Source organism: Rhamphochromis longiceps, linkage group LG14 (assembly GCF_057381845.1).
Source record: "Rhamphochromis longiceps isolate RC_006_pf linkage group LG14, R_longiceps_female_GT1.1, whole genome shotgun sequence".
NCBI classification, from domain to species: domain Eukaryota; kingdom Metazoa; phylum Chordata; class Actinopteri; order Cichliformes; family Cichlidae; genus Rhamphochromis; species Rhamphochromis longiceps.
The window spans coordinates 2,532,605-2,557,479 of NC_140570.1; the positions used below are offsets into that span (position 1 = coordinate 2,532,605).

A 24,875-nucleotide genomic window follows, 5' to 3' on the forward strand; every position below is an offset into this window, starting at 1 on the left:
ATGCAGATGTGCGCACACACACGTTTGGCACGTCGCAGGCGGATTGTCGTGTCATGATTTTGTTGTAACAGACACACCTGAAGCAAACCTACAATATTCAGGTGTCACAGAAAGTGTTTCAGGAGGTTGTGCTGGTGTTGTTATTGGCTCACAGGTGAGTGAGAGCCTCGGCTTTGATAAATACCTGCGGCATGCATTTACAAACACACTGGTCAAGATCAGTTGGTAAATGATGTCTCGTGTTCTTCTTCACACGGCCGAGGGGCCACCCTGAGCTTATACACAGAGCTCTGCTTCACATGACAGAACTGTTTTAGTAAATGGATAGATGCTGCTCTCTGTGGGAGACCTTCCAGAGATCAGTTTCACAGGAAACCTCATGACTGATTCATGTCTCGCTGATCTAAATTATCTTTCTACTTTCAGGGAGAAATACTAGATAGGTAGATATAGATATATATAGTTGTGCATCATCTAGCTATGTATATATCTATGTATTAACAGATTAACCTAATATGTCTGCTCTCTGTTTTTGGACTGCATTTGCTATGATTGGGTCTACATGTGTGTTCCTGGGTTCATGCATTGTTTGTGGATCATCAGCAGATCGTTGTACTCCCGTCACTCTTATGTTACTAATCCAACACACGTGCTTCTCCTTTAGTATCTACTGGGATTACGCACTCACTGTTCCTCTGCGCCAGATAGTATGCATCCACTGTCACCAACGCTGTGAGTATACTGCTGCATTCAGTCCCACACACACACACACACACACACACACACACACACACACACACACACACACACACACACACAGTCTGTCACGTCAAATTTAGATCATGTCATGAAGAATCTGTTTCATGATGTCACTGATCATGACAAAGTATACACAGAGAATCCCTCTCCTCCTTTTCCTCCTTTTCCATTTCTTACATGCACAAACCTTCAGTTTCTTTTTACAGTATCACAGTTTATGTCTTGTCCACTATTAGAAGACAGTATTTGATCCACTTTGTTCTTTTCTTTGCCTGTTCATATTCCAGCTGACTGTGGGGGGACACTGGTTCTGGTCAGTCAGGATGGGATCCAGCGGCCACCCCTGCACTTTCCCCCTGGTGGTCACCTGCTGGCCTTTCTCTCCTGTCTAGAAACGGGCCTGTTACCACGGGGCCAGTTGGAGCCGCCTCTCTGGTCCCAAAAAGGAAAGGTAATAGCATGATTCAGGTAACAAATGAAGATCATAAAACACTAAAATAAAATAAAGCACAGTGAAGTGCCGTCAGACTGTAGTTATAGGACCTACAACCTACAGAGTGAATCTAACTTTGAGACAAGACCAAAAACTCAGAGTTGAAACTTTGTGCAGGTGATGAGATGATGCTGTGACCAATAAACAGTTTTTACATCCAGCACTTATATTTTGAGGCTCCTTAGACTGCTGATGTCATGAAATGGTATCAATACATAAAGCCCGATACAGCAGATATGTGTAGAATCGAAACCTCTAAACTGTGAAGGAATCTCAAAATTTTATATTTAACTAAAGTTCGTCACCATCAACATAAAAACTCAGCTGCCCTGCGTCAAAAAGTAGTCCCCCCTCAAACCTAATAACTGGTTCTCCACCCTTAGCAGCAACAACTGCAATCAAGTATGTGACAGAACTTTACTGCTTCACAAAGAAGAGCAGCTTTGGACTTTTATTCCTTAATAAATGAAATCACTACATGTTGTATTTACTCGGGTTGAAACGGTGGGACAAACGTGCAAGAAGCCCAGGACTTAGACTGCTCCAGATTCGATTTTTCTGTCTACTCGTGGCTCTTTTACATCAGTGATATCTATAATATGAGCACAGCCCCCCTAACCCCACCTGCAAGTCAGATGGCACGTTTGTAAAACCAGCCAATCAGAAGAATGGTGGCATAGTCAGTTAAAACAGCTGTTTTAGACAACAGATGAACCAAAGGTCTTAACCCAGGCGGCTCAGTGTTGGAGAATCCCACAAAGCTAATTTAAGAGCGTCCCATTAAACCTGTTTAAGTTGTGTCTTTGACCTGCATCACATGCTAAACCTGTCCTACAGGGTAAAGTATTCCCTAAACTGAGGAAGAGGAGTAGTGCCGCCAGGCTTATCGACCAGGAAGCCAACGGCGAGGAGCAGTCGGCCGCCGACTACGTGTTTCGCATCGTCTACCCTGGATATCGATACGAAGCCAGTAAGTAACAGCGCAGGCGCCCACGAGACAGACGTAGCTGCTCGTAACCAAAACGAACCTTGTTTTGTGGCGAACACTAATCTGATTAACGGCTACATGAATGTGTTTGTAAAGCACCCTGGTTTCTTTCCCACAATACTCTTGCAGAGCCATGCAGGGCACCGCTTTTCTAACTTTGTTCTCTGTTGTCCCACCGGTGCTAACAGTCACTATAAACTACCACCACACCACGGGCAGCCGCGCGCCATCGCTGGATGATGACGAGGAAGAGGAAGATAGGCTCCATGCTATGATCTCAATGATCTGCTCGCGGAACCTCACAGACCCTAATGTCATGAAAGGTTTTTATCACCTTAACACACCTACCCGACCCTGCTGCCCCACCCTCACCAAACCCTGCTGCCCACCCCGAGACCTCACCTCCGCTTCTCCTGCTCTTTCTTGCCTCCCATTATGTTGTCTCAGGCCCTCTCCCCTCCACCTCCCAACCCCACCCGTTCCAGCTTCGTCTGCCTGTGTATGTTCTCCCCGACTCCGAGCCCAACAGTGTAGCATGGGCTAGGGATGGTTGTGTTAGCAACTAAACAAAACCAGCGAGCAGCGCTTAGAGCATTAACACATTTATGTGAGATCACGGTAGGATCGTCAGCAGTACACTGCACCATAGACGTGGACGAGGGAGTTTCTCAATGGAAATCGCCACAGATTAACAAATAGATGGAAGAATCTTTTGGTTGTTTGTCTTGTGTTGATGATGAGTTCTGGTTGGTGGAAGCTGCAGACTTAAATATGATTTTCATTTTAGGCCGCAACATCGTCTCAAACAAGCTAAAGGTCTTCTACAGTCTCCATCGAGGTTCTGGTTGAGTGCACTAATCAATATTTCATATGCATCATGTAAAATGAAAGGTGTGCTTATCATTTCCAGCCTACAGAAAATTAGCCCCACATTAGAACCATGAACAGAACTCTTCAGACTCGTCTAAGTAAGAGGCTTTTGTTGTTGTTTGCTCTTGTACGAAACACTAAATTCTTCCTTCATTGACTTTGTGTCCAGCTGCACCACATGAGTTAGTAGCTTCTGGGTAGTAGCTCCTTCTCTCACCCCACCAATCACAGCAGATGGCCCCGCCCCTCCCTGAGCCTGGTTCTGCTGGAGGTTTCTTCCTGTTAAAAGGGAGTTTTTCCTTCCCACTGTCGCCAAAGTGCTGCTCATAGGGGGTCATATGATTGTTGGGTTTTCTCTGTATCTATGACGCGCCTTGAGGCGACTTATGTTGTGATTTGGCGCTATATAAATAAAATTGAATTGAATTGAATTGGGAGTTTTTAGGGCACTGTGTCAGAAAAAGAAGAAAAGTACCTTCCAAAAATGTGCACCTGTTTGCAGTTAGCCTGTTGGTTATTTGGTCCAGAGTTTGTGTAGCTGACTGACCGTAGTGACTGCCTCATGACACATCCATTAGACAATGGTAGCATATCCACTACACAACCCAATAAAAGCTCGCTAACGTCCCTCAGAGTGACAGCTCGAACTCAGCTGCTGTGGCTTCTTTGCTGCAGCTGAGCCGTCAGCAGGGTTATGAAACACTGCTAAGTTGTAGGTATTCATCAAAATGTGAAGCAGCTAATGTTCGTAATGTAACTATGTTACAAGTACTCTGACACGCTTCTTTGTTAAAAAGTTTAAAAATGCTACATTGTAAAATGTCTTGAAACAAAACAGAGTGTCAGTGATTTTTGTTGTGGTCAAACCATTTTCCCCAGTAAACATTCAGACGTGGCTGCCCTGCTGGTAATATGGTGAGGTAACACACGAAGGATTTTTCAGTTAAACAGACTTTTTTAACTTTGTGTAAGCAAAATGAGAATAAAAGAGTAATTTAAAAAATTGCTATGACAACACAGTTTCTGGGGAGCTCCGCACAGTGAGCAGCTCAGGGCTTTTTTAGGATACTTGTAGAGTCGGATACAGCAGCATCTCAGCTTATCTCAGGTTATCTGTTCAAACCACAGCATTCACTTCTAAATAGTGAAAGTAGTTTCTGTTCTAGCTGGAAGTTGGACGTTAAGAACACGCTGCGGTCACGCGTCTGGTTAATACTGCAGCAGCCGATAACACCCTCTCCCCGCCGCCTTCTGTTCCTGATTTCACTCTTTCTGTTTTCTCTCCATCTTTCCAGCGCTCAGTGACACAGATAAATCCACTTCTTACACAAACCTGTGAAAGACAGGAAACGCGCTGTCTGATGAGCAGACTTGTTTTATAGTCACTGCAAATGTCTTTCAGCAGGTTTCAACACAGATCCAAACTTTCCCAGGTGTCCTCGCCTAGCCCTAGGGGCTGCTTTGCATTCTGGGATGCTCCTTAGAGTTAAAAAAAAGGGTTTATCTGTTGAAGCATGCCCGAGTCCTGTTGAGTTTTCTCTGTCGTGGCTCTTTCTTTTTGCACTCTGTTTCCTTTTGGCTCTTTCTTTTGTCACTTGCGACATGCTTGACAGTGTTTGCATGTCTGCGCCTGTTTGCTTTTAGAGAACGACTGTGTGTTTCTGCATATCTGTGATGGACTTTCTCACAGTCTCCTCTGTTTGTTTTTGATTTCTCTCTCCTCTCCAGTTTCTTCTTCTCTGTTCGTGCAGTCATTCGCTGCAATGCTGTTCACTGTAATTCTTCACTAACCCCACCACCCCACCCTCCCCTCGCCCCGTCCTCCACCCCTCTCATTATGGTCCTGTGGGGTTCCGCAGTAGTTGAGACGTGGAGTCCTGGTGTGAGCGGGGTTGCGTTACTGAGCCCAAAACCAGTTGTCGATCACGTCTAGTCCCAAAGTAAATCAGGAGGGGCCGATGTCGGTCTTGCTCCGGCACAATTTCTCTTTGCTTTTTTGCTTTTTTCGGTTCTGAAACTGACTTTTTTATGGGGGGGGGGTTATCGAACGACCAAAGCACAGCTTCATATTCATGACAGGTCATCAGCTCCAACCTGAAGAATTAAGGTGAAGAGCATTTGTTAATGTTTTCTGATTTCTTCCCTCCCCTGTGTGTGCCCTGTTCCTGGTGTCCATTTGTTTTGGTTGTTTCGAGAGGATTTCTTTTGACGTCTCTTGTCTTGTTCTGGTTTTATGCATCCTGCACGGCCTGAGCGTGAGCCTCGCCCTCTCTACTGTCAGTTCCTCCTGTCTTCTGCTCTCCCGTTCATCTGGAGCATCGTCCCGAGCTCCGCTGTCTCTCTTGCCTCCTCTCTGAATGAACTGAACCGGCATCCTCTCAGCCTGTTTGTCCCACGGCACTGTTCCCGCTTCCCAAAACCATCCCCTTCCACTTTTGGTTTCCTTTGTTTTTCGAGCTCTCATATTTAACACGAGTCTAAAACTCTCCATCTCCTCATTTCTTAATATTGTGATGATGTATTTATGGTTGAGCTGAGGGACTAATGTCATAATATGTAAGGCTTAGCCTTTCACAGTAGGAGAGGAGTGTCGGGAAAAGAAAAGTGTCTCCGAGCACTGAAACCTCTCTGTCTTCTCGTTTTCCTTCTCTGGCTTAGACCACGGGGACATGATGGACACGCAGGGCTTTGGAGGCAGCCCGTCGTCATGGCAACAGGCTGAAGTCACCACTCACGAGTCCCTGTGCCAGTCCTGCTCCACCGCTGGCAGCAACCTGTCCTTTGACTACGCGTCTGGCTGTACCTGCATACACGACCCGTCAGATATTCACACGTATGCATCAAAGCAGAAGCTGCACTCGATTTGTTTAAGCTACCTGCAGCGTTGCATTAGCTTACAGGAGTTGTATAGACATTGTATAGATTTGAGAAAATCACATCTTGTAAATGTAAGAAAACATTGAATTTAACCAAAGTTTCTAATTCTATAGTTAAATATTGTTGTATTTAAGAGCCACGTGAAACCAGTACACATCAAGAGTAAAAGAGATGTTTAAATATTAAAATATTCTTGAAGCCTTTATTTATTTAGTGTTGATGTGATGCCACACTGAAGATATACACAGTGTACATGAGGTAGGACGAACGGGCCAAGAGCAGAGCTTTACTGTCTGTGGAAATAATCAGCTGAACACACAGAAAAGTACCAGCGATTTGAGACGGCCGTGGCTTCTTAGCTGTAACACAGTGAGAGATTGTACTGAACGGGGATCTTCACAGGTTATCTGTGCACTGAGAAACCACAGGCACGCACAGATCGATGAGACGGATCCATCTTCTGGAAACGTGTGACGATAACAAATGATTTCTTTTGTTTTCTCCAGTATTCCTCTGAAGATGCTCTGCCAGAACATGAAGCGGCAGATAGTCTCCAGAGCCTTCTATGGATGTAAGCACACTTTATTCTTGCGCTTTGTTTCCAGTGTGATCTGTGGCCAGAGCCTCGTATCGTATGTTCCACCTGGACTTTACGGAGATTTCAGTGAAATTACAGTGATCTTAAATTAACAGTTTCATATATTCAGTATGTTTGTGATGTAATGAAGAATTCATAAATACCGCCTGTAACAAATACGAGATTAGATTTAGTGTCACACATAATAAGTTGATTTATTGCAGCAGTGTGAGAACCTGCTGACCTGTGCGACCCTTTGAGTTACCTGAACTAATTCTGCGCTTGCTTTTTGTCCTTATGCACCATCTGCATCTCTTATGTAATAAATCTGATGTGGTTACATATTCTTTTACATATTTTTCTATATATTCTTCGAGGGTTTCGTTTGTTTCAGACCATCAATGTTACATTAGACAAAAAGTTTCAGTCACAGTTTTAAATGATTCATTAAGTTTTCAAACCTTTAAGGCCTCGTGTGAAGAGATGAGTGATTCGTCCACGGTGATGACGACTCATTGCCGGTTATTGCAAACACATGATTGTGCGGCACAATCAGTTCGTGGGTCTAACTCAGTTCACTTCTATTTATATAACACCAAATGAAAAACAGTTTGGATAACTTTTCCCTTAATGAATGAAATGATCATTTCAAAACTGCATTTTGTATTTACTCTGGTTATTAATGCCTAATCTTAAAACTTAGCTTGATGATATAAAACATGCACGTGTGGCAAATATGAAAAAAACGATGAAATCTGTTTCAAAGACTGATTGGAGCTAAACGTCGTCTCATCCTGACCCTACTGTTGTGCACATGTGCCCTTCAGGGCTGGCATACTGTCGACACCTGTCCACAGTGCGGACTCACCTGTCAGCTCTGGTCAACCACAACATCGTCCCCCCAGACAGACCCTGCGAGGCATCCGGGGGCCTCAGCAAAGAGGTGTGGAGCAAGTACCAGAAAGACTGCAAGGTGGGTGCAGCCATTAATCCTGCAGACCCTGCAACATAACGAGACTGCCCGTCCCTCCTCAGTCTGACACCCCCCACCTCTCACACACAATGGCAAATTTAAAACCCAGACACCACAGCAAATTGCCAAGTCATCATCTTGTCAGGGATATTGATCAGCACTGACAGACACAGTAAGTTACGGCTGTTTTGTGCTGTGCAGGCACTCTGTGAGTTGTATTTACAGTAATAGTGAGGTCATCTGATCCACACTGTGAGAAACGCTGCTTCAGAGAATAATGAGGAGCAAAGCAAAGCAAAGGATGACAGGACGTATCTGCTGTGCTGCATAAGAAACAACTGAGTTACTGCGTGGGAGGAGCTGCACTCATGCTTAACTAGCAGTTTATTTATCAGGGACAAGTACAGGAAAAAGTCCAGTTCATGTGCATATAGTTCCTGACACCAGCCCCTTGATTGGTTTAAAAAGTGCCCGCCATGAAGAAGAAGGTCCTAGGTTTGAATCCACCATGTGCCGGGGCTTTCTGTGCGGAGTTTGCATGTTCTGCTCGTGTCTCCTCCCACAGTCCAAACACACGGTTAGTGGGGTTAACGGGTGATTCTTGAGTGCCTGTGGGTGTGAATGTGAACGGAAGGAAATCGTGTCTCGTCAGGCGCAGTGGGCTGTACTTCCTCAAGTCAGATGCATAAAGCATGAAAAAGGCCAAGCTGAATAACTGTGTAAACTATCATAAAACCTTTGTTGCTCTTAGTTGCAGATTACTAATTCATGAAACTTCTTGCCTAGAATCTACATTTTGTTTAATCTGAGCGTTGGGCTCTGTGGAAACCCAGAACCTACTAATGCCTGTGGTGATTTGCACACAGGCTCGGTTTAATGCATCCTTCCCAAGGATACTTAGACATGCAGACTGGGTTAGTTTGGGATTCAACCGCTGACCCGGTTGACCTCCTGAGCGATGGAAAAAAATCCCTAATAATTCCTCCCACCGGGATCTCAGTAACACATTCCAGAGCTTCAAGCACGGTCTGCTTTATCTAACTCCCAGTGAACTTCAGAGGTGCAAATAACAAGTAATAGATAAGAAGCTAAAAAGCTATGAAGACAACAGGAAAGGATACAAACAGCTGGAACAATATGATGAACAGTCCTGTCGGCGCTGACTCTTTCCTGAATGCACCCCGTTACACATGACAGCTGTATGCAGTGACACCTTTCAGTGAACAATAGTGTGTTTGTGTCCTGAACAGACGTGAACACGACTACATCGACTCGCCCGCATTGTCCTGCTGGCCCGAACAGCTACTAGAGCATCAAACGCAGCTTAATCCTCAGCTAAAAACAGAGCCCAAGCAAATGCACTGGATGTCATTAAACTGTTAACAGCTGGAAATTGATTTTTAAATAAATTAATGAAATATTAAACTGTTCTGAAAGATTTTTACCAAACATGGTCGAGAAGCTATGAAGTCTGAGACGAGGACAAAAGGCTAACTATAATGATCCCAGCGATACCCTTTCATCACTGCAGCTGAAAGTCCTTCACTCCTGCGTGGACAGACGTGAGGCTCTTCTAAGCAAAAGTCTTTCACTTATTGGATTTAAGTTCAAATCCCATGTTAGCTCTGCTTAAGCCAGCTGCATGTGTGAAGCTGCATGTGTCTTCTGAGCAGAGCCAGGAGGAGGAGAAAGCTCTGAAACTGAGTAGTGCAGTTAGAGCGGTCTGAAGCTGGCGTTTGCAGACCCCAGTGTGTGACTGTGTCCGTGCTCGGTGTGAGATCCACCATTAAAACGCAGCAGTTTCAGAGCAGCGTGTTCCTGCACGGTGCTGTAAACCAGCATTATTACCTGTTGTGTTTGTAAAGCACAGAGTCAGTTATTAACACAAAGCCAAAGCTGAACTTCGTGAGCCTCGGTTTCCTCATCCTGCACTCATATATCATTCCACCTGCTGATGGAGCATATTAATTGAAAGTGGAGGATGGTGCACTGCTCCTGCTGTCTCCACTCTCTCCTTCGCTCTAATGAAAAGTTAATGAGTTTCAGTGAAATGAAGTCTCCGTGTGATACCATCGCAGCTATTAAAGCAGCCGCCGTAATCATTCATCAGCTCCAACAAAGTCATCATTACTAATTTACACTCTATTCATATCTGTGTCGTTTATCTTCCGCTCTAATCTACGTCTACTCCCGTACAGAGCTCCATCACTCTTTCACTCCTTCCATTATTGATGCACTTCCTCTTCCTCTCAGGCCTTTTCTTGTCTATTATGTTTCCTCTTTTTTGCCTACCTTCCTGACATTGTGTGTGTGTGTGTGTGTGTGTGTGTGTGTGTGCGCAGAACTACAAGGAGCTGGAGCTGCTCCGGCTGGTTTATTACGGTGGAGTGCAGCACGAAATCAGAAAGGAGGTGTGGCCTTTCCTTCTGGGACACTACAAGTTTGGCATGAGCAAAAAGGAGATGAGTAAGGTACAGTGCACGTGCACACACACACACACACACACTCTTTGAATTTGCCCTGAAGTTAGTAAAACCCTGTGTGAAGATCGATGCAAAGATCGGCGAGCGGTACCAGCAGGTGATGCGGGAGTGGAAGGCCTGCGAGGTGATCGTCAAGCAGCGGGAGAAGGAGATGCAGTCGGCCATCTTTGCCAAGCTCTCCTCGGGCAGCAGCATCGACAGCCACGTCCTGCGGCTCGTCCACAGAGACTCCACGCTCAGCAATGAGGTGAAGGGCTCAGAGCAATATAGCATCCACTCAGTGATACACTTTATTAAGTTGGGGGGTGAGAGTTTATTAAACGTTATTAAAAATCTGAATATCCGCTGTATGAGGTGAGCTTCATACAAGCAATATCCAAAGTCTTTGTTGGGTTGTCTGGGTGAGCTTTATATTATCCTCAGAACTTCATTTGGTATCAGCAGCATGCAGACGCTGCACCGTGAGCTCTGTTATTATCTGTTATATTTTCATTTCAGCCTGTGTTGTTTTGCATTAAGACATCAAACTAAAACCTCCACGGATGGAGCAATAAAACATGTTAGTGGCTGAATTATAGACAGTGCACATCTCAGTGTTTCTGCATAAGATGAAATCAGTAAAAAATCCGGATGTATCGACTCGTTTTTAAAGAGATTAAACTGGCACAAACAGACTGAAGTATGATTAATGTTCACCTGGACAGTGAGTGCTGTGATGCTGTTTTGATGGTTTCTGTAAAGCAGTGTGAAGTAACAAACAAGCAAAATAAGTTTCACTCTACAAAAGTAGGCTGCAGACGTCTCGCACAAGCTGTTAGTCAAATAACAGCAACAGTGTTTGACAGATGATCTGATAACAATGCTGCAAAACGCAGCAGCCGCACAAAGACGGCTGAAAGATCAGTCAGTGAGTCGATGTAGCAGAGGTGAGACAACGCAGCCGCGCCCCCACCTCAAAGAATCACATGCATAGTTAGGTTTATATGCATGCTCAGTCGTCCAGTCAGGAAATCCCAAAAGGCTGAATCTGCGTTGTCAGTGGGAGAAACCAGCCGACTGCAGGAACAGTGGGCTGTGATGTGATCATAGGTACTGTTCACAGAGAGTTGGGGAAGGGCTGCACTCACCTGACCTCGCAGCCCATCGTTCCCTCAGTGGTACTAGTTTCATTGTGCAAACGTCCTGTTTATGAGCGATGAAACGTTTCTCCCACTGAGAACGTCCAGGTGAACAGAACCAACCTTTTGGGATTTACGTAATCACATTATATTGCATAAAGCACCTCGAGGCTTCTGTTGTTGTAATTTGGCACATCGTGCCTTCTGATTCCTCCGCCCCCTTTTCAGGTGTTCATGTCTGTAGATGAGCAGGATGCAGGAAGCCAGGAGACCCCCAGCGGAGAGGACAGCACTCCCACAATGACCAACCTGGTGCCCCCCGTGGCCCTCCCACAAGAAGAGCGTCCTCTGGTAGAATTCGATTCCCCCGACTCAGGGCTCCCCTCCTCTAGAAACTACTCTGTGACCTCTGCTCACTCCCAGATCCTGTCTAGTATCGATGACGGTCAGAGCACAGAGGAGGAGGGTGGGGGCGCGGAGGACGGCAGGACTCCCAGTGAGCTGGCGGGGTGCCGGGACTCTCTGACAGAAGACAGGCTGTGCAGTCAGCTGGACAAACTGGTGACCAGTGGAGCAGCTGCTGAGGGGACGTCACCATCGCTCTCTTCCTATACAGTACGTACAGTGTGTGCATACATTATGTCCGTTTATGGGGCTTGTTTTTTGCATTGATGCCACATGATCAGAACAAAGTGCTTGGAGAGTGACACCAACCTACAGTCTGTGTTTGATGGACACACTGTGCAGTAACACTGAGCAGATTCCACACAGCAGAAAACTATTTTTCATTTTGCAGATCGAGTTGTTGGACACGGTCGCCCTCAACCTCCACAGAATAGACAAAGATGTCCAGCGCTGCGATCGCAACTACTATTATTTCACCACGAGCAACCTGGAGAAACTCCGCAACATCATGTGCAGGTAGAGAAAGACCTGAAGACGGAAGAAGATCCTCCTGTTGTTTTATGACGATGATTCAAATCACTGAGTGAAAAAATGAAACTGCAATGTGAAGCTTTCCAGCAGAAAGACAAACCTGTTTTACTTGACGTGTCACGTGATGCTGGGTTTGAAATGACCAGAGTCAGGTAGTCGCATAAAACCAGAACAGGTTGGTTTCTTTTGCTGTAAACAAAATCAAATCCACTTCCTGTAAATAGTTTCAGTCAGCCTTCACTAACAGCTGCTACTGTTGAATATCAAAGAAATGCATCTGTATCGCTCTGTGGTTTCACTGGTGTGGCATCGCAGGCACTGGGTAAGGTCTCTGTTAGTAAGAAGTAGAGCTGGGCGATATGAGAGTTTTTCATATCACGATATGTTTTTTTCATTTCAGGCGATAACGATATCTATCACGATATAAGCCAAATAACTATATTTGTAAGATTTAAATGTGCCGTTGCTCACAAGTAAAATGTGAAATAATCAGCAGCTTGTTTTTAAATATTTATTTCCCATAATAAGTTCAACAGGGTAGATGTACTTAAGGAACATGAGACTTTTTCAGATAAATAAAGGCAAATATTGCAAACTACACAAAAGGCAGCCGCTAAAGCGTTTAAGTTTCAAAATAGGACAAACGAAACAGACTAAACTGTCAATTCCACTTAGAAACAAAATATTAATTCTAAAAATAAATCTTAGTTTGTTTTACAGAAGAACAGACAAAACTGACTAACTTTTGTCAATATCAAATAAACTGAGAACTAAAAGGAAATTCTCAATCTCTCCTTGTTGTATAGCTGAGCTTTTCAAACAGTTTTAACAGTTACTTTAGTCTGACAAAAGCCGAATGACGAATTAGCGCTTCCAGTCAGAGACTGAGGCTACGTCCACACGTACACGGGTATTTTTGAAAACGGAGATTTTCCGTTTTCGTTTTAAAAAATAATCCCGTCCACACATAAAGGCAGAAATGAAGGAAAACGCTGCTATGAACATGCCAAAGCAGCAGGTGGCGCTAGATTCCTAACCGTGCAGAAATGTTGGCCAATCAGAAGTCTAGAAGCCTCGGTGGGAAAAAGTAAACAAAGCTGGGGCACAGAAGCAGAACCGAGTCGTATGTGTGGAGGGACTAACTGTGTGTATATGTAAGCATTTAAACACTGCAGAGAGTAGAATTAACAGTAACAGTCTTGTAGAAATTCATTTCACTGAAACAATAACGTGGCGCACAGTGTGACGCATGCACCAGTTTATTGTATTTCCAGACTTGCTTTCGGCACAATTTACAGTGCACGCTACTCTGTTTTTGTCAGACTTGAAATAGCCGAAATACCTTCACACTACGGAACTTCTATGGCTCTTCCGTTCGACAATCTCTCCGGCATTGGAACCATCATCTGTTTTCTCTTCGGTCACGCTCGGTTGATTTTTCTAGTCGGCACACTCATTTCCTCCATTACGCGCTGGCTGCTTCCCAAACAAACACACGTGCGGCTTGGCACTTGTGCTGTACGTAACAAGTCACGCGACGTGACGCTGCGGCTGTGATTGGTTCGGCTCTGCGCTACTTAATTTGGATCGGCTGACCTTTTTTTTTTTTTTTTTTTTTAAAGAGGACAAGAGCGGCGAGGTCTATCGCGATAGCTTAATTTCTCTATCGAGTAAAAGTTATATCGCGATACATATCGTTATCGTTCTATCGCCCAGCTCTAGTAAGAAGGCTGTAAAACTGATCCAGGGTCAGGTGCGATGAAGGGTTCTCATAAACACATCTGTTCTTGCTTCCTGGTGAAGCGATGCTCTGCCTGTCCGCAGCTTTCAGACGTCCCAGTGACAGACAGCTCAGTACTAACCCGTGTTTGATACCCAAGTCTGCTTTATGGACCTCAGTGCTAAATGGCATCATGCAGCCAGGGCTATGTAAGACAGGCCTTTAAGGTGGAATTAATTAAGCCGTTATTTAAAAAGCCATCAATTATAGACCTCAAAAATTCTTGTGAGTAGTTGTAAAACAGCTGATCATCTGCAGAGGAGCTGCTTATTTGTCAGACTGGGTAGGAAGATAGTAAAGCAGTGAGCTGACTGCAGATCTGCAGAGCTGTAGATCTGAGACGTAATCTGAGGGTTTGGCTACTCTCTTCACTTTTTGCTGAATACTGTATGTACAGGAGTATTAGATGATGATTAGATGATTACTAGGGGTGCAACGATGCACAAAATTCACGGTTCAATATTTTTTCGATACAAAACAAATTTTCATACCTTTTTAATTTGTCATTTATTAAAATTATAAATATATATTTTAACTCAAAAGTACAGCTTTTAAATTTAATGTTGCTGAAACAACAAAGTAATAAAATAATAAATCTATCTGATCGAGAAATCACTCATCTTTGGAAAAGAGAGTTTATTACAGAGAAATGTCTCTTTCAAAATAAAAGCTATACTATAGCTTCTTCTGGGCTATATTCTCAGCAGCATATTAAACATATCAGGTCCCCATAAGGAGAATCCTGTGCTAACGGCTGTCTAAATGACTCGGCTAAAGTTTGTAGCATGCGTGCTTGTTGTTTTTGTCTGCTTCCACTTGTCTTTGCACGAGGATGATGTCGGAAGTAAATGTGCAGTCATATTCGTTGTGTTCCCACTAGTGCTGTCAGGGTAAATCTGAAATGATGTTAACGCCACAACACGGCAAATCTCCGTTAACGAGCTACCGCGGATCGCCCCGTGCGTGGGGCTGGACGGCCAACACGTTAACGAGCTAACTGCGCTAACGCACTAGCTCCCACCAATGTAATTGAGCATTGCGTGGCACATCCAACATACTGTTTTACTTTAGTCCATGACTCGCTTACCTTCAGGGTCATACGTCACATGAAAACCAAAATAGTTCCAAACGCCAGATCTGAATGAGGGTGGGGGAGGTTCAGTTTGCCATGTTGCAAGGAGCTCAGCTTCTGTCTCGCTAGCTTGCCCTGCGCTCAGTGAATCTGCAATCGACTGCTCCGCCTAGGCTGCACTGTCGAGCGCAGATCCACTGAGCGCTCAACACAGACAGCATCGTCAGAAGGAAAGTTGATAAAATAAATTAAAACTTTTGTATTGTTCGATACATATGCGTACCGAACCAAAAGCACTGTATCGTTGCACCCCTAATGATTACTTGTGCAGTGATGAGTAGGTGCAGAAGATGGAGGCGAGTATTTTACAGAGTGAGAAGAAGCAGGTTTTATCTCCAGCCTGTTTGTGTTATTTCCAGTTTCTAGCGTTTTATTTGTGGAGAACGAATCACCAACATTCACAACAGCTACCGATGTGTGTGCTCTCTCTTTAGTCTGTCTCTCTTTGCCTCTCTCTTCCTGGCAGCTATGTGTGGGAGCATTTAGAGATGGGCTACGTTCAGGGCATGTGTGACCTCCTCGCTCCGCTCATGGTCATCCTGGATGATGGTGAGAGAAATGAACTGAATTACTGTGAGCTCACAGATCAAAGCCCTGCCTAACAATGAGAAGCTAAAAAGCATTTGTCCGTTTAGCCAGTAAACACATGTGCAGCAGCAGCAGAACGCTTGCTTTCATTTCTGCAACAGTATTTATTCCAGAACAAATATTCAATAAATGATCATTAACTGTGTGTGTGTCAGAGTGCCTGGCGTACAGCTGTTTCACTCAGCTGATGAAGAGGATGAGTCAGAACTTCCCTAATGGTGGAGCCATGGACTCGCACTTTGCCAACATGAGGTCACTGATCCAGGTGATGGATGATATTCATAGAGTGAGTATCAGAGAGCGAGAGACGCTCCAGCTAACAGCTGCTGCTGTTCTGTGTGATGGCAGATCCTGGACTCGGAGCTGTTCGAGCTGATGCAGCAGAACGGCGATTACACTCACTTCTACTTCTGTTACCGGTGGTTCCTGTTGGACTTCAAGAGAGGTGAACACGCCATCCTCCTCTCACGTGACGTTTCTGTTTTCCGAGCGCAGACAAAGTGTGCGTGTTGAGAAGCGCTCTTTAGAAATGCAGATTACGGGAATGTGCTGTGTGCAGAGCTGCTGTACGACGACGTGTTTGCGGTGTGGGAGGTGATCTGGGTGGCTCCCAGGATTTCCTCGCAGCACTTTGTCCTCTTCCTGGCCTTGGCGCTGGTCACAGTTTACCGTGAGATCATCGTGGACAACAACATGGACTTCACCGACATCATTAAATTCTTTAATGGTAGGACGCACATTCATACCAGTGCTCTGAGGTCTGAACAGTGAGTAGAAAGCTTCAGTGTCAGTGGGTCCGCATGTAGAATCTGCAGCGTGGCCGTTAGCGCTGCCATGTTCTCCCTGTACCTGTGTGGGTTTCTTAGATAATCTGGCTTCCTCACAAACACACACATAGTTCAAACTCATTTCAGGGCTCATCAGTTAGCTGCTGAAATCTACAAACTGTGCTGTATTTCCATATTGGTAGCGGTCTCTCTAACAGCCTGTCTGATCCACAGAAATGGCTGAGCGGCACGATGTCCAGCATATCCTGAAGGTAGCACGTGAGCTGGTGCACAAAGTCCAGTCTCTGATGGACAACAAGTAACTGTGATGAAGAAGGCAGAAAGAGGAATGGGAGGATGCGGAGGGAGAGTGTCTGACCCTGCTGGAAACTAGAGCACTTCCTGCCTCCACTTACCCAGGCCACAGCCGGGTGGTCGAGGCGTCCCTTTTCTCCAGGTGAAGGCCCCGGGAATGGGGCGGCTGTTGGAGCTCGGCCCGATCTGTTTACATTGCCCTTCACGTGGAATGCCCATGGTACCTGTTCGGACATGTGGATTTGTCTGCATGCTTGTGAGTTTGATCACACTGTGAACGCATTCTTGAGTTTCCCCAGTCCGACAGAGTTTGCGTGCGTGCATGAAACACACACACACACACACACACACACACTGTCACAACTCGGTTTTCTAAAGTCGCACTCTTTTCCTCGACTCTGAGACAGAACATGTTGGATGGCTGTCAGGAAAGTTGAGGCTCTCAGTGTTTGTGTTTGTCCATGCAGTGCCATCTGTGGCCACTAGAGTGCAGGATGTACACACAGCAGAAGACTTAGCCACGAAGACGTTTTCATTAGTGACCAAATGGACTGTGCCAACGACCTTTTCATGAGTGTTTTCTACAAGCATTTGTGTTTTTACCCCCTCTTTTCTTTTTGTCCACAAAGTCATTATGACACAAATGTTGCCTTTTTCAGTAACAGCCCAAGGTACTTACTTGCACTTTGTTGTGAGCGGGTCCTTCGCGGTCCCTGTGAAGGCCACGCCACAGTCTGTGGGGGCCGGAGGAGCCTGCGAGAGGCCAGACCATTTAGGAACTCAGGATGAATTGCAGCCAGCTTTTCTGAACATGTCGGTCAGTGTTTGAAGCATGTTTACTCCCAGAGCACAACAGGAAACGCAAGCACACGAGCCTTCCTCCTTATCCTCGCAATTTTAAAAGGGCCACAGCTACGTTTGAGAGCTGCACCTCAACTTATCTCGATCAGTTTCACCTTGAGTTTAAATAGTTTTTAGCTCTTTTTGTGGCTGCTCATCAATTTCAGAGAGCCAAAGGTTTCCGGCACAACGTCACCTACATCCAAGGTGAGCAGGAGAAAGGTGGTGAAGAATCCAGCGACACTTGAAACACTAGGAAACGACTTTACGTGTCGGGGTCATTACAAAATACCAAACATGCTATTTCTGGCTTCGCTGAGCCTACAAAGACTGACTGAGTTTTCAAAAGCAGACTAAGAAGACAAACTGATCTAATTAGGATTAGTTGAATTACAATTTAAAAACTGATTTATCTAGCAGTGTTTGGATATTTTTATGAAAAGAATGAAAATCACTTCCTTGAAGGAAACCTCAAACAGCTGGCTGTAGTTTAGCAGACGTCACAATAAGATCATAGACTCGAGTTAGTGTTGTAGTGCTGTTTGTTCATAACTTACAGCTTTTTCCAGCTGTTTAAAAACAGTATTTAACAGTTAGTCACAAACATGTACCTTTCTTGGTTCCCCGTCCCCGAGACTTAAAAGGAAGTTCTTGTCTGATTGTTGGGATCTCTCGCTAATCTCAAAGGGTCTTTGCCTTGCTATTAAATCACACTGAGACAACAAGTAGTTGAGCTAATTTTGTGATATACTTCCTGGAGTATAATTATTTCAGATAATCTTTGATTAACATTTAAATTTGTATGATCCTTAACTATCACACAACAGAGCTGAACTATAGTGTGAAAGCTCCAATAACCAGCTACAAGTAAATCCATTTAACTTCATAGAAAACGTCCGTTTCAGATCGATCTGTGTTGAAATGTTGACATTTGGTGAAGCTGCAGGAAATAGAAGCACACATTATTAGGCATTCCCTGGGAAAAAACAAACCAGATGGAGTATATGGGATAGAACGCGAGACACGAGGATGCAGGATGTGGTCAGTGCTTGTTTGACTTTTCGCAGCAAAGAATATTCTCGGGAAACATAGACCATCCTTTCAGTAATTTCCTTTGAAACATGCACGCTGACCTGAAGGCACCACGAAGACTGTTCAACTGTCCAGAGAAGTGGTTGCAATTGTCCCTGTGAAGCCGAAGTCCAGCCTCTGAGACTCGGACTGGGTTTGTCTTTACAGTCCCAGGTTTAGAGAAAAAACAACAGAAATCTGAAAGAAGCTGCTTTTAATGCCATCACTAGTGTTCAGTGGATCAGTATTACAGTGTGTTGGTGTTGGCTTCAGAGTAACAGCACATTCACGTTTGTATCTGAAGGGAGTCGGATGCTTTTTTGACACCCTCCCTGCTCTCCCTTCTTCTCAGTGTGACCCTTTATCGCTCCTTAAACCGTCCATCGCGACCGCGTACGATCGGTCGTCCGACACGGACCTGCACCTGTGATTCAAGTGCCAAGAGTCTTCCCCGATCCTAACGTGTACTGTAGTCATCCTGCTCTCCGATTGCTAGTTTGATCCCAGGAACAGGCCGTGGCATTGGATGGACCTCGCTACGGCCCCTCCTCCCCGCCGCCGCGGAGGCTCGGAGGAGGAATCGGGTCCGTGCTTTTTCTTCCGATCAGGACGTTGTGTACCAAAGCCTTGAAACAGCCCCCTCTGTGGCATGACGACAACGTGCAATTTCATACTGCATCTTGAAGACTGACTGTTTACTATTTGTGTAAAATATTTTTGGAAATGGTGTTCTTGAATTCTTTCACTACTGTGCAATTTCTGTCATTTGAGAAACCCATCAAAGTCTATACTGCTGTACATATGAACCAAAAGCCCAATATTTCTATGAAGACAGACACAACATATATACAAATACACATATAACTTATTTTGAGATCTATTTTTATGTTGGTTTTAGCAGCACTAGCCAGAGGTGTGTACTGTGCAGAAATGCAGAATGTGTGCAGACCATGTTACAGATTGACTGTTAAGTGTTCTCTCTTAATGTTGTGCACTGACTTTGAGATTTCAAATTTCTATTTATGTAGGGAGCCAACGATTGCATTGCTGAATATGTATTGGTAAGGGTGTATCATTTGCCTTGAATGTAATGTATTATTAAATAAGAAGTTGTTCATGACCCGCCTGCTCTCCTTCCTTTATGCTTTTCTTGCTAACGTGTGGACACTTTTAATAACGTCTACACTGCCTTAAGGTTAAAAACACCTTTTGCTCTGCAAAAAATACACCGTGACCGCCTCACCACGAGGGGGCAGCATTTTATTCTCGTTTCCCATCCTTGAAAAGAAATAAAGTGGGCTGCCATCCAGCAGTTAAGTTTTCTAGTAGCTTTAATAGTTCAGAGAGTCAAACACAATAAATGTATTTTGTCAGGAACACAAAACATTAGCTGTCGGTAAGATTACACGATGAAGCTGATATATTTAACTGGATTGCAAACAAAGGCTCTGTGTGTAAAAGTTACTCACTAGCTGTCAGGAGATTGCAGTCAACCTGTTTTCTCACCCCTCCAAACTCGAGCGCATAATCCTAGCTACGGTGGCCACTGTAGGACAAAACAATTCTGGCTGCTGTTCATCTGTAACGGACGCAGGTTGAGCTCCTGTTGAGCTCAACTATCAAGATCATTATGGCTGTATCCCAATTCAGGGTCTGCAGCCTTAAAGGCCGCATTTTAAGGCCGATTGACACGACGAAGGCTGTCCCAATTTGAAGGCTGCTCAAAATGCGGCCTTCAAATGTGTCCTTCATTTCCCTGAATTTTAAGGATGTGGCGGTGTAGACTTCGTGACCCAACATATCCCAGAATGCATAGCGCGGCGGTGGGTGTGGATAATTTTGCCGAAAAAAAACGGTGGAAGCGGAGCGGCCGAAGAGTAAACTTTTAAAAGTAAGTACTGAATATTATTATCGGAATTTAATCAGATTCATCAGAGGGAAAACATGATTTTAAGAATCAGAAAGAGTTTTATTGCCAAATGTTGAGCAGGTTTACAACATTAGGAAAATGCTGCGGTACTTAGTGCAAACATACTGTCAGACTGTAAATAAACATAAAAATAAGAATTAGATATATAGTAGATAGATATATACATATATACATGAGTGCAGGTGGTGATCAGTGCCAAACATGGAATGATGCAGTGACACAGCGTAGGGTCATGTGTTAGTGGTGGGAACAGTCATATGGTTATTGTTCATGTGTCCAACAGCAGAGGGGAAGAAACTGTTCTTATGGCGAGAGGTTCTGGTGCGAATGGACCGGAGCCTCCTGCCTGAGGGGAGCAGGTCAAACAGACTGTGTCCAGGGTGAGAAGGGTCAGCTGAGATCCGAGCTGCACGCCCCAGTGTCCTGGAGGTGTACAGGTCCTGCAGAGATGGGAGTCTGCAGCCAATCACCTTCTCAGCAGCAGTGGCAGTCCTAGCCTGTTTGGCGCCCTGAGCGAACACACCTTCTTAATATTAAAATCTGTAACATAATGTATTGTTTGGAGTTTAGTCTGTTACTGTTGCTATTTTTACCATTTCTTCTTGGAGCAACTGTAACGCACATAATTTCCTTAGAGATTAATAAAGTATTCTGATTCTGATAGTTTCAGGATGAGCTGCCATTATCCAATCACACATCTGCTTACCTGCATCTTTTGCTCGTTTCTGCTTGTTTTTTCTCTTTTTTTCTAAACTGAGCACCTGATGGCTTTGAACTTTTCTTGTCCATCTTCCACTGGTTTGAATTTTGCACTCCAGTATGAACAATCATCCCCCAACCCGAGGATCACCACAACATGATCTAACACACCTACACCTTAGTTCAAGATTCACTTTGTCTAAGGTGTATTTCTGGGATTTCACACAACCCAGGATTCAAATCATGAATCCATAATGGGCTTGGATTTACAACATTATGAATGAAATGTGCTCTATCTGGAAGCAGCTGGCCCCTCCCCTTTCGACGGGTTGTGTGTGAGACTTTAAATCATCAAATTATAAATTTTAAATTGTTATTGATCCTTTACCCCTGGTCCTAAAGTGTATATTTATTTTCTTACTCTTCTTATATTTGTTTTTTGTTTACTTGCACTGCTGTAGCTGGAGCCTCGTCGTCTCGTCTCTCTATATGCTGGGCTGTCTGTAGCGGAGATGACAATAAAGTTTACTTTGACTTCAGCAGCGCGCAGGCGCACCGAGGGCTCTCGCGCTCACTTTTCACGTACAGAATTTCGAAAAAACATCGGTGCAAATTATAAGTCTGTATCATGATGTCTGGTGTTTTTGTGTTTGTTGGGTTTTTTTTAAATTGTTTTATTTTGCGAGCTGGTTATTAGACGCTGCTCCAGCCAGCCAGAGAATCCCCCGCCCCCGCCTCCCTGAGCAGCAGGCGCACCTCGCAAACTGAGGGCGCCCTTACTCCCAGCAAATGGGCGATAGAAAACCGATCGGTGCCTGTGACATTCCCGATATGCGCTGGCTGACGTCGGGGCAGCACGAGTACGAGCAATTTTTATTTTTTATTTTTTTTGCCGATGCCCGTGAATCCGCCCCGGGCAACCGCCCGTGTCAAAAACTGCTACTGCTCAGCAGAGCGCAGTGGCGTGTCTAGAAAATTTTCGTTGGGGGGGCCAGGTAGGGGCACAGATTTGGAGAAGGGTGGCAGATGTAATTGGCAGATAATGTTTAAAAAAAAAATTCTACCAACCATTAACCATAATTCAATAACCCTATAAACCTAATAACCAAATGCGCTTTTAACTCTTATTAGAAGGAGATTTTAACCACTACGGTGCAAAGTTTTTAGATACTGCGTTGATAAAGTACAAGAGATACAATCAGTGCTTTGTCAGTGTTTACTCAGCAGTCAAGGACAGCAATATTTGCATAGTATTTTTACTGACATATAGTGCACATATGTTTTGGGCAAAAACATTTTTGAATATTAAAATACGAACATTTGTAACAAACAATTGACAAATTAGCCAGTTCCAATGCAAAACTTTATCTGCCTGTTAAAAAAAGAAGATAATCTTCTCACAAACTGGTGTTTGATTTTGAAACAGGAAAAAAGTGGGGAAACAACTGAAAAGACTAATATTTGAATAAAACCTGAAAGCAAGTAAATACTTTCTCTGCTGCCTTATGGTAAACTTTGGTAATATTGATAAAGAACAACACTGGCTGATGATGAAATACAGTCAGCTGGCATCGTGACACTGCCAGTATTAACCTGCAGGGCTGGACTGGGACAGAAAATCGGGCATTTTGACTACAGACCGGCCCACCAGGTATTAAAGCCATAAAGACTTTGACTGAAAACAAATGCTGTTGTGACAGTCCCATATGGAAAAGAAATAGTAAAAACTTATAAGGCTTACATGATTTACTCATGAAAGTGGCCACTTTCTCATTACTTTCATATATTGTTTTAGTAAGTATCCAAAACATACAAGTTTCATTATATAATTTTTCAAGGGATCTTATATCTGCTTTTACTCTTGTATGCTTTTCATACAAGTTTCACACAAGACAGATACAAACTTTATAAGATTTATATATATCTTTTCCATATGTACACTGTCTTGTTGGTATATGTATGATTTCTATACATTTTACGTCAGATAAAACTTTGGTTGTAAGATTTAGATAATTATTTAATAAAAGTGAGATATTTTAAATGAGAATAAGAAAGTATTTCTTTGTGCCCCCCTCTCCCTGTTAATGCCCTACCTGGCCCCCTGGCAACACTTTGCTAGACCCGCCCCTGCACAGTTACCAGCTGTCAGCTACATAAAAAAGGATCCTGGTGTTATTTGTCTCTCAGAAACAGTTCATAACTTCCCTTCAGCTCATTCATGTTAACTAAAAGGTAAACCTGTTTCTCCATCACCTGTTCAGCTCTGATGATTCAGTAAGGACATCTCCTGGTTTCATCTTCATGTTTCCCTCTCACCAGATATACAAACCGACATCATGACCAGCAGCTTTACAGCTGTGGCTCCAGCAAACATCAGCTGATACTAGAAATTAATATTAAATAAATTCTAACAACAGCTGATCAAGCTTGAACGTGCTGCTGTTGTTTAGCGCGACATCCGCTGGTTTCCTCTTTCTGGCACAAAGTGGGCGATAAACAAACAAGAGAGAAAAGCTGATCAGCTGATCACTGATCAGTTTCATGATTGAAGTAGAAACAGGAGAGGAGAGAATGAGAGAAGAAGAGGCAGCTGTGCAGCGTAATGACAGAATAACTCCAGCTTTGTGCCTTTTTTTCATTATAGCTAAAGTCCGGGACAAACTGCGTCTCTTCTCAGCTCAACACCAAACGTGTAATATTTTCTCTGAATGAGGGACCATTCCATTTTTTAAGGAGCCGTTGGAAACTCTACTAACCTTATGAATAAAATAAAGTTCACTATCAGTAACATCATAGCAGAGGTGTGGACTCGAGTCACATGACTTGGACTCGAGTCATTAATTTTATGACTTTAGACTTGACTTGAAAAAAATGTTCTAAGACTTGTGACTTGACTTGGACTTTTACACCAATGACCTGGGACTTGAATTGGACTTGAACCGGTTTACTTGAAAAGACTTGATATTCCACCCCAAATATAAAATTTAACATGCATATTATATAGAGATTGAAAATGTGACGTCATTCACGGGTAAACCGCAAAGGATTCTCGGAACTCGTGGCAAGCGGTACTAGCGCGCGCAGGCTTTCAATTGAAATCAGTCACACAGCGATAAAAAGAAACACAAAAATGGCAAGAAGCTGTTGTATTATTAACTGCAATAGCCGGTCGCATGACAGCCACGGGAAGCCGACGGGTAAAGAGATCGGTTGTTATCGGATTACGTCGTTGAAGAGAAATTGTTCGAGCCATGTTTCCGAAGTAACAAAGAGGTGACGGATGGCCTGGATTGCAGCCATTCAAAGACCAAATATAACGTCCCAGAACCCTCCAGCTCACAGGTTAGTCTGCTCCAAGCATTTACACAAAGGTCAGTCTGCTGTTGTAGTTAATGCGTCATTTTCATAACATAACTGGTGATATAGGTTACAAGCAAGTCTGGCGCTGAACAGAAATTGTCGCGCTATGCTCCTTTGTTTATTGTGCATAAATAGTGAATTGTCCTGACACAATATTGCGTTTCGCTTCTGTTATTATGGTACATTGACAAAAACATATACTTTTATTCACAGGATAAAACAGTTTTTTGTATCACTAATTGCCCAGTACGATTACAGCATACAATATTATTGTCACTGCTACATTTCTGTGATGCTACCAGAAATTATTTCCACTGCT

At 44.0% G+C, this 24,875-nt stretch overlaps 1 protein-coding gene across 4 annotated transcripts in view; it reads left to right on the forward strand.

Annotated features, from left to right (window-relative positions):
• The window catches only part of sgsm2 (small G protein signaling modulator 2), a 104,130-nt gene extending 84,466 nt beyond the window's left edge, over positions 1 to 19,664 (forward strand). For 3 of the 4 annotated variants that reach the window (XM_085379831.1, XM_085379833.1, XM_085379835.1), the window contains 16 exons: positions 665 to 732; positions 1,047 to 1,210; positions 2,090 to 2,222; positions 2,429 to 2,563; positions 5,769 to 5,943; positions 6,494 to 6,558; positions 7,392 to 7,537; positions 9,880 to 10,008; positions 10,085 to 10,267; positions 11,367 to 11,753; positions 11,935 to 12,059; positions 15,453 to 15,535; positions 15,730 to 15,839; positions 15,923 to 16,019; positions 16,134 to 16,301; positions 16,576 to 19,664. In XM_085379831.1, coding sequence (XP_085235957.1) covers positions 665 to 732; positions 1,047 to 1,210; positions 2,090 to 2,222; positions 2,429 to 2,563; positions 5,769 to 5,943; positions 6,494 to 6,558; positions 7,392 to 7,537; positions 9,880 to 10,008; positions 10,085 to 10,267; positions 11,367 to 11,753; positions 11,935 to 12,059; positions 15,453 to 15,535; positions 15,730 to 15,839; positions 15,923 to 16,019; positions 16,134 to 16,301; positions 16,576 to 16,664 — 2,257 coding nt within the window. In that variant the 3' untranslated portion in view covers positions 16,665 to 19,664. The remainder of the gene's footprint in view (positions 1 to 664; positions 733 to 1,046; positions 1,211 to 2,089; positions 2,223 to 2,428; positions 2,564 to 5,768; positions 5,944 to 6,493; positions 6,559 to 7,391; positions 7,538 to 9,879; positions 10,009 to 10,084; positions 10,268 to 11,366; positions 11,754 to 11,934; positions 12,060 to 15,452; positions 15,536 to 15,729; positions 15,840 to 15,922; positions 16,020 to 16,133; positions 16,302 to 16,575) is intronic. The other variant, XM_085379834.1, reaches the window with a different exon arrangement.
• The last annotated feature ends 5,211 nt before the right edge of the window (positions 19,665 to 24,875 follow it).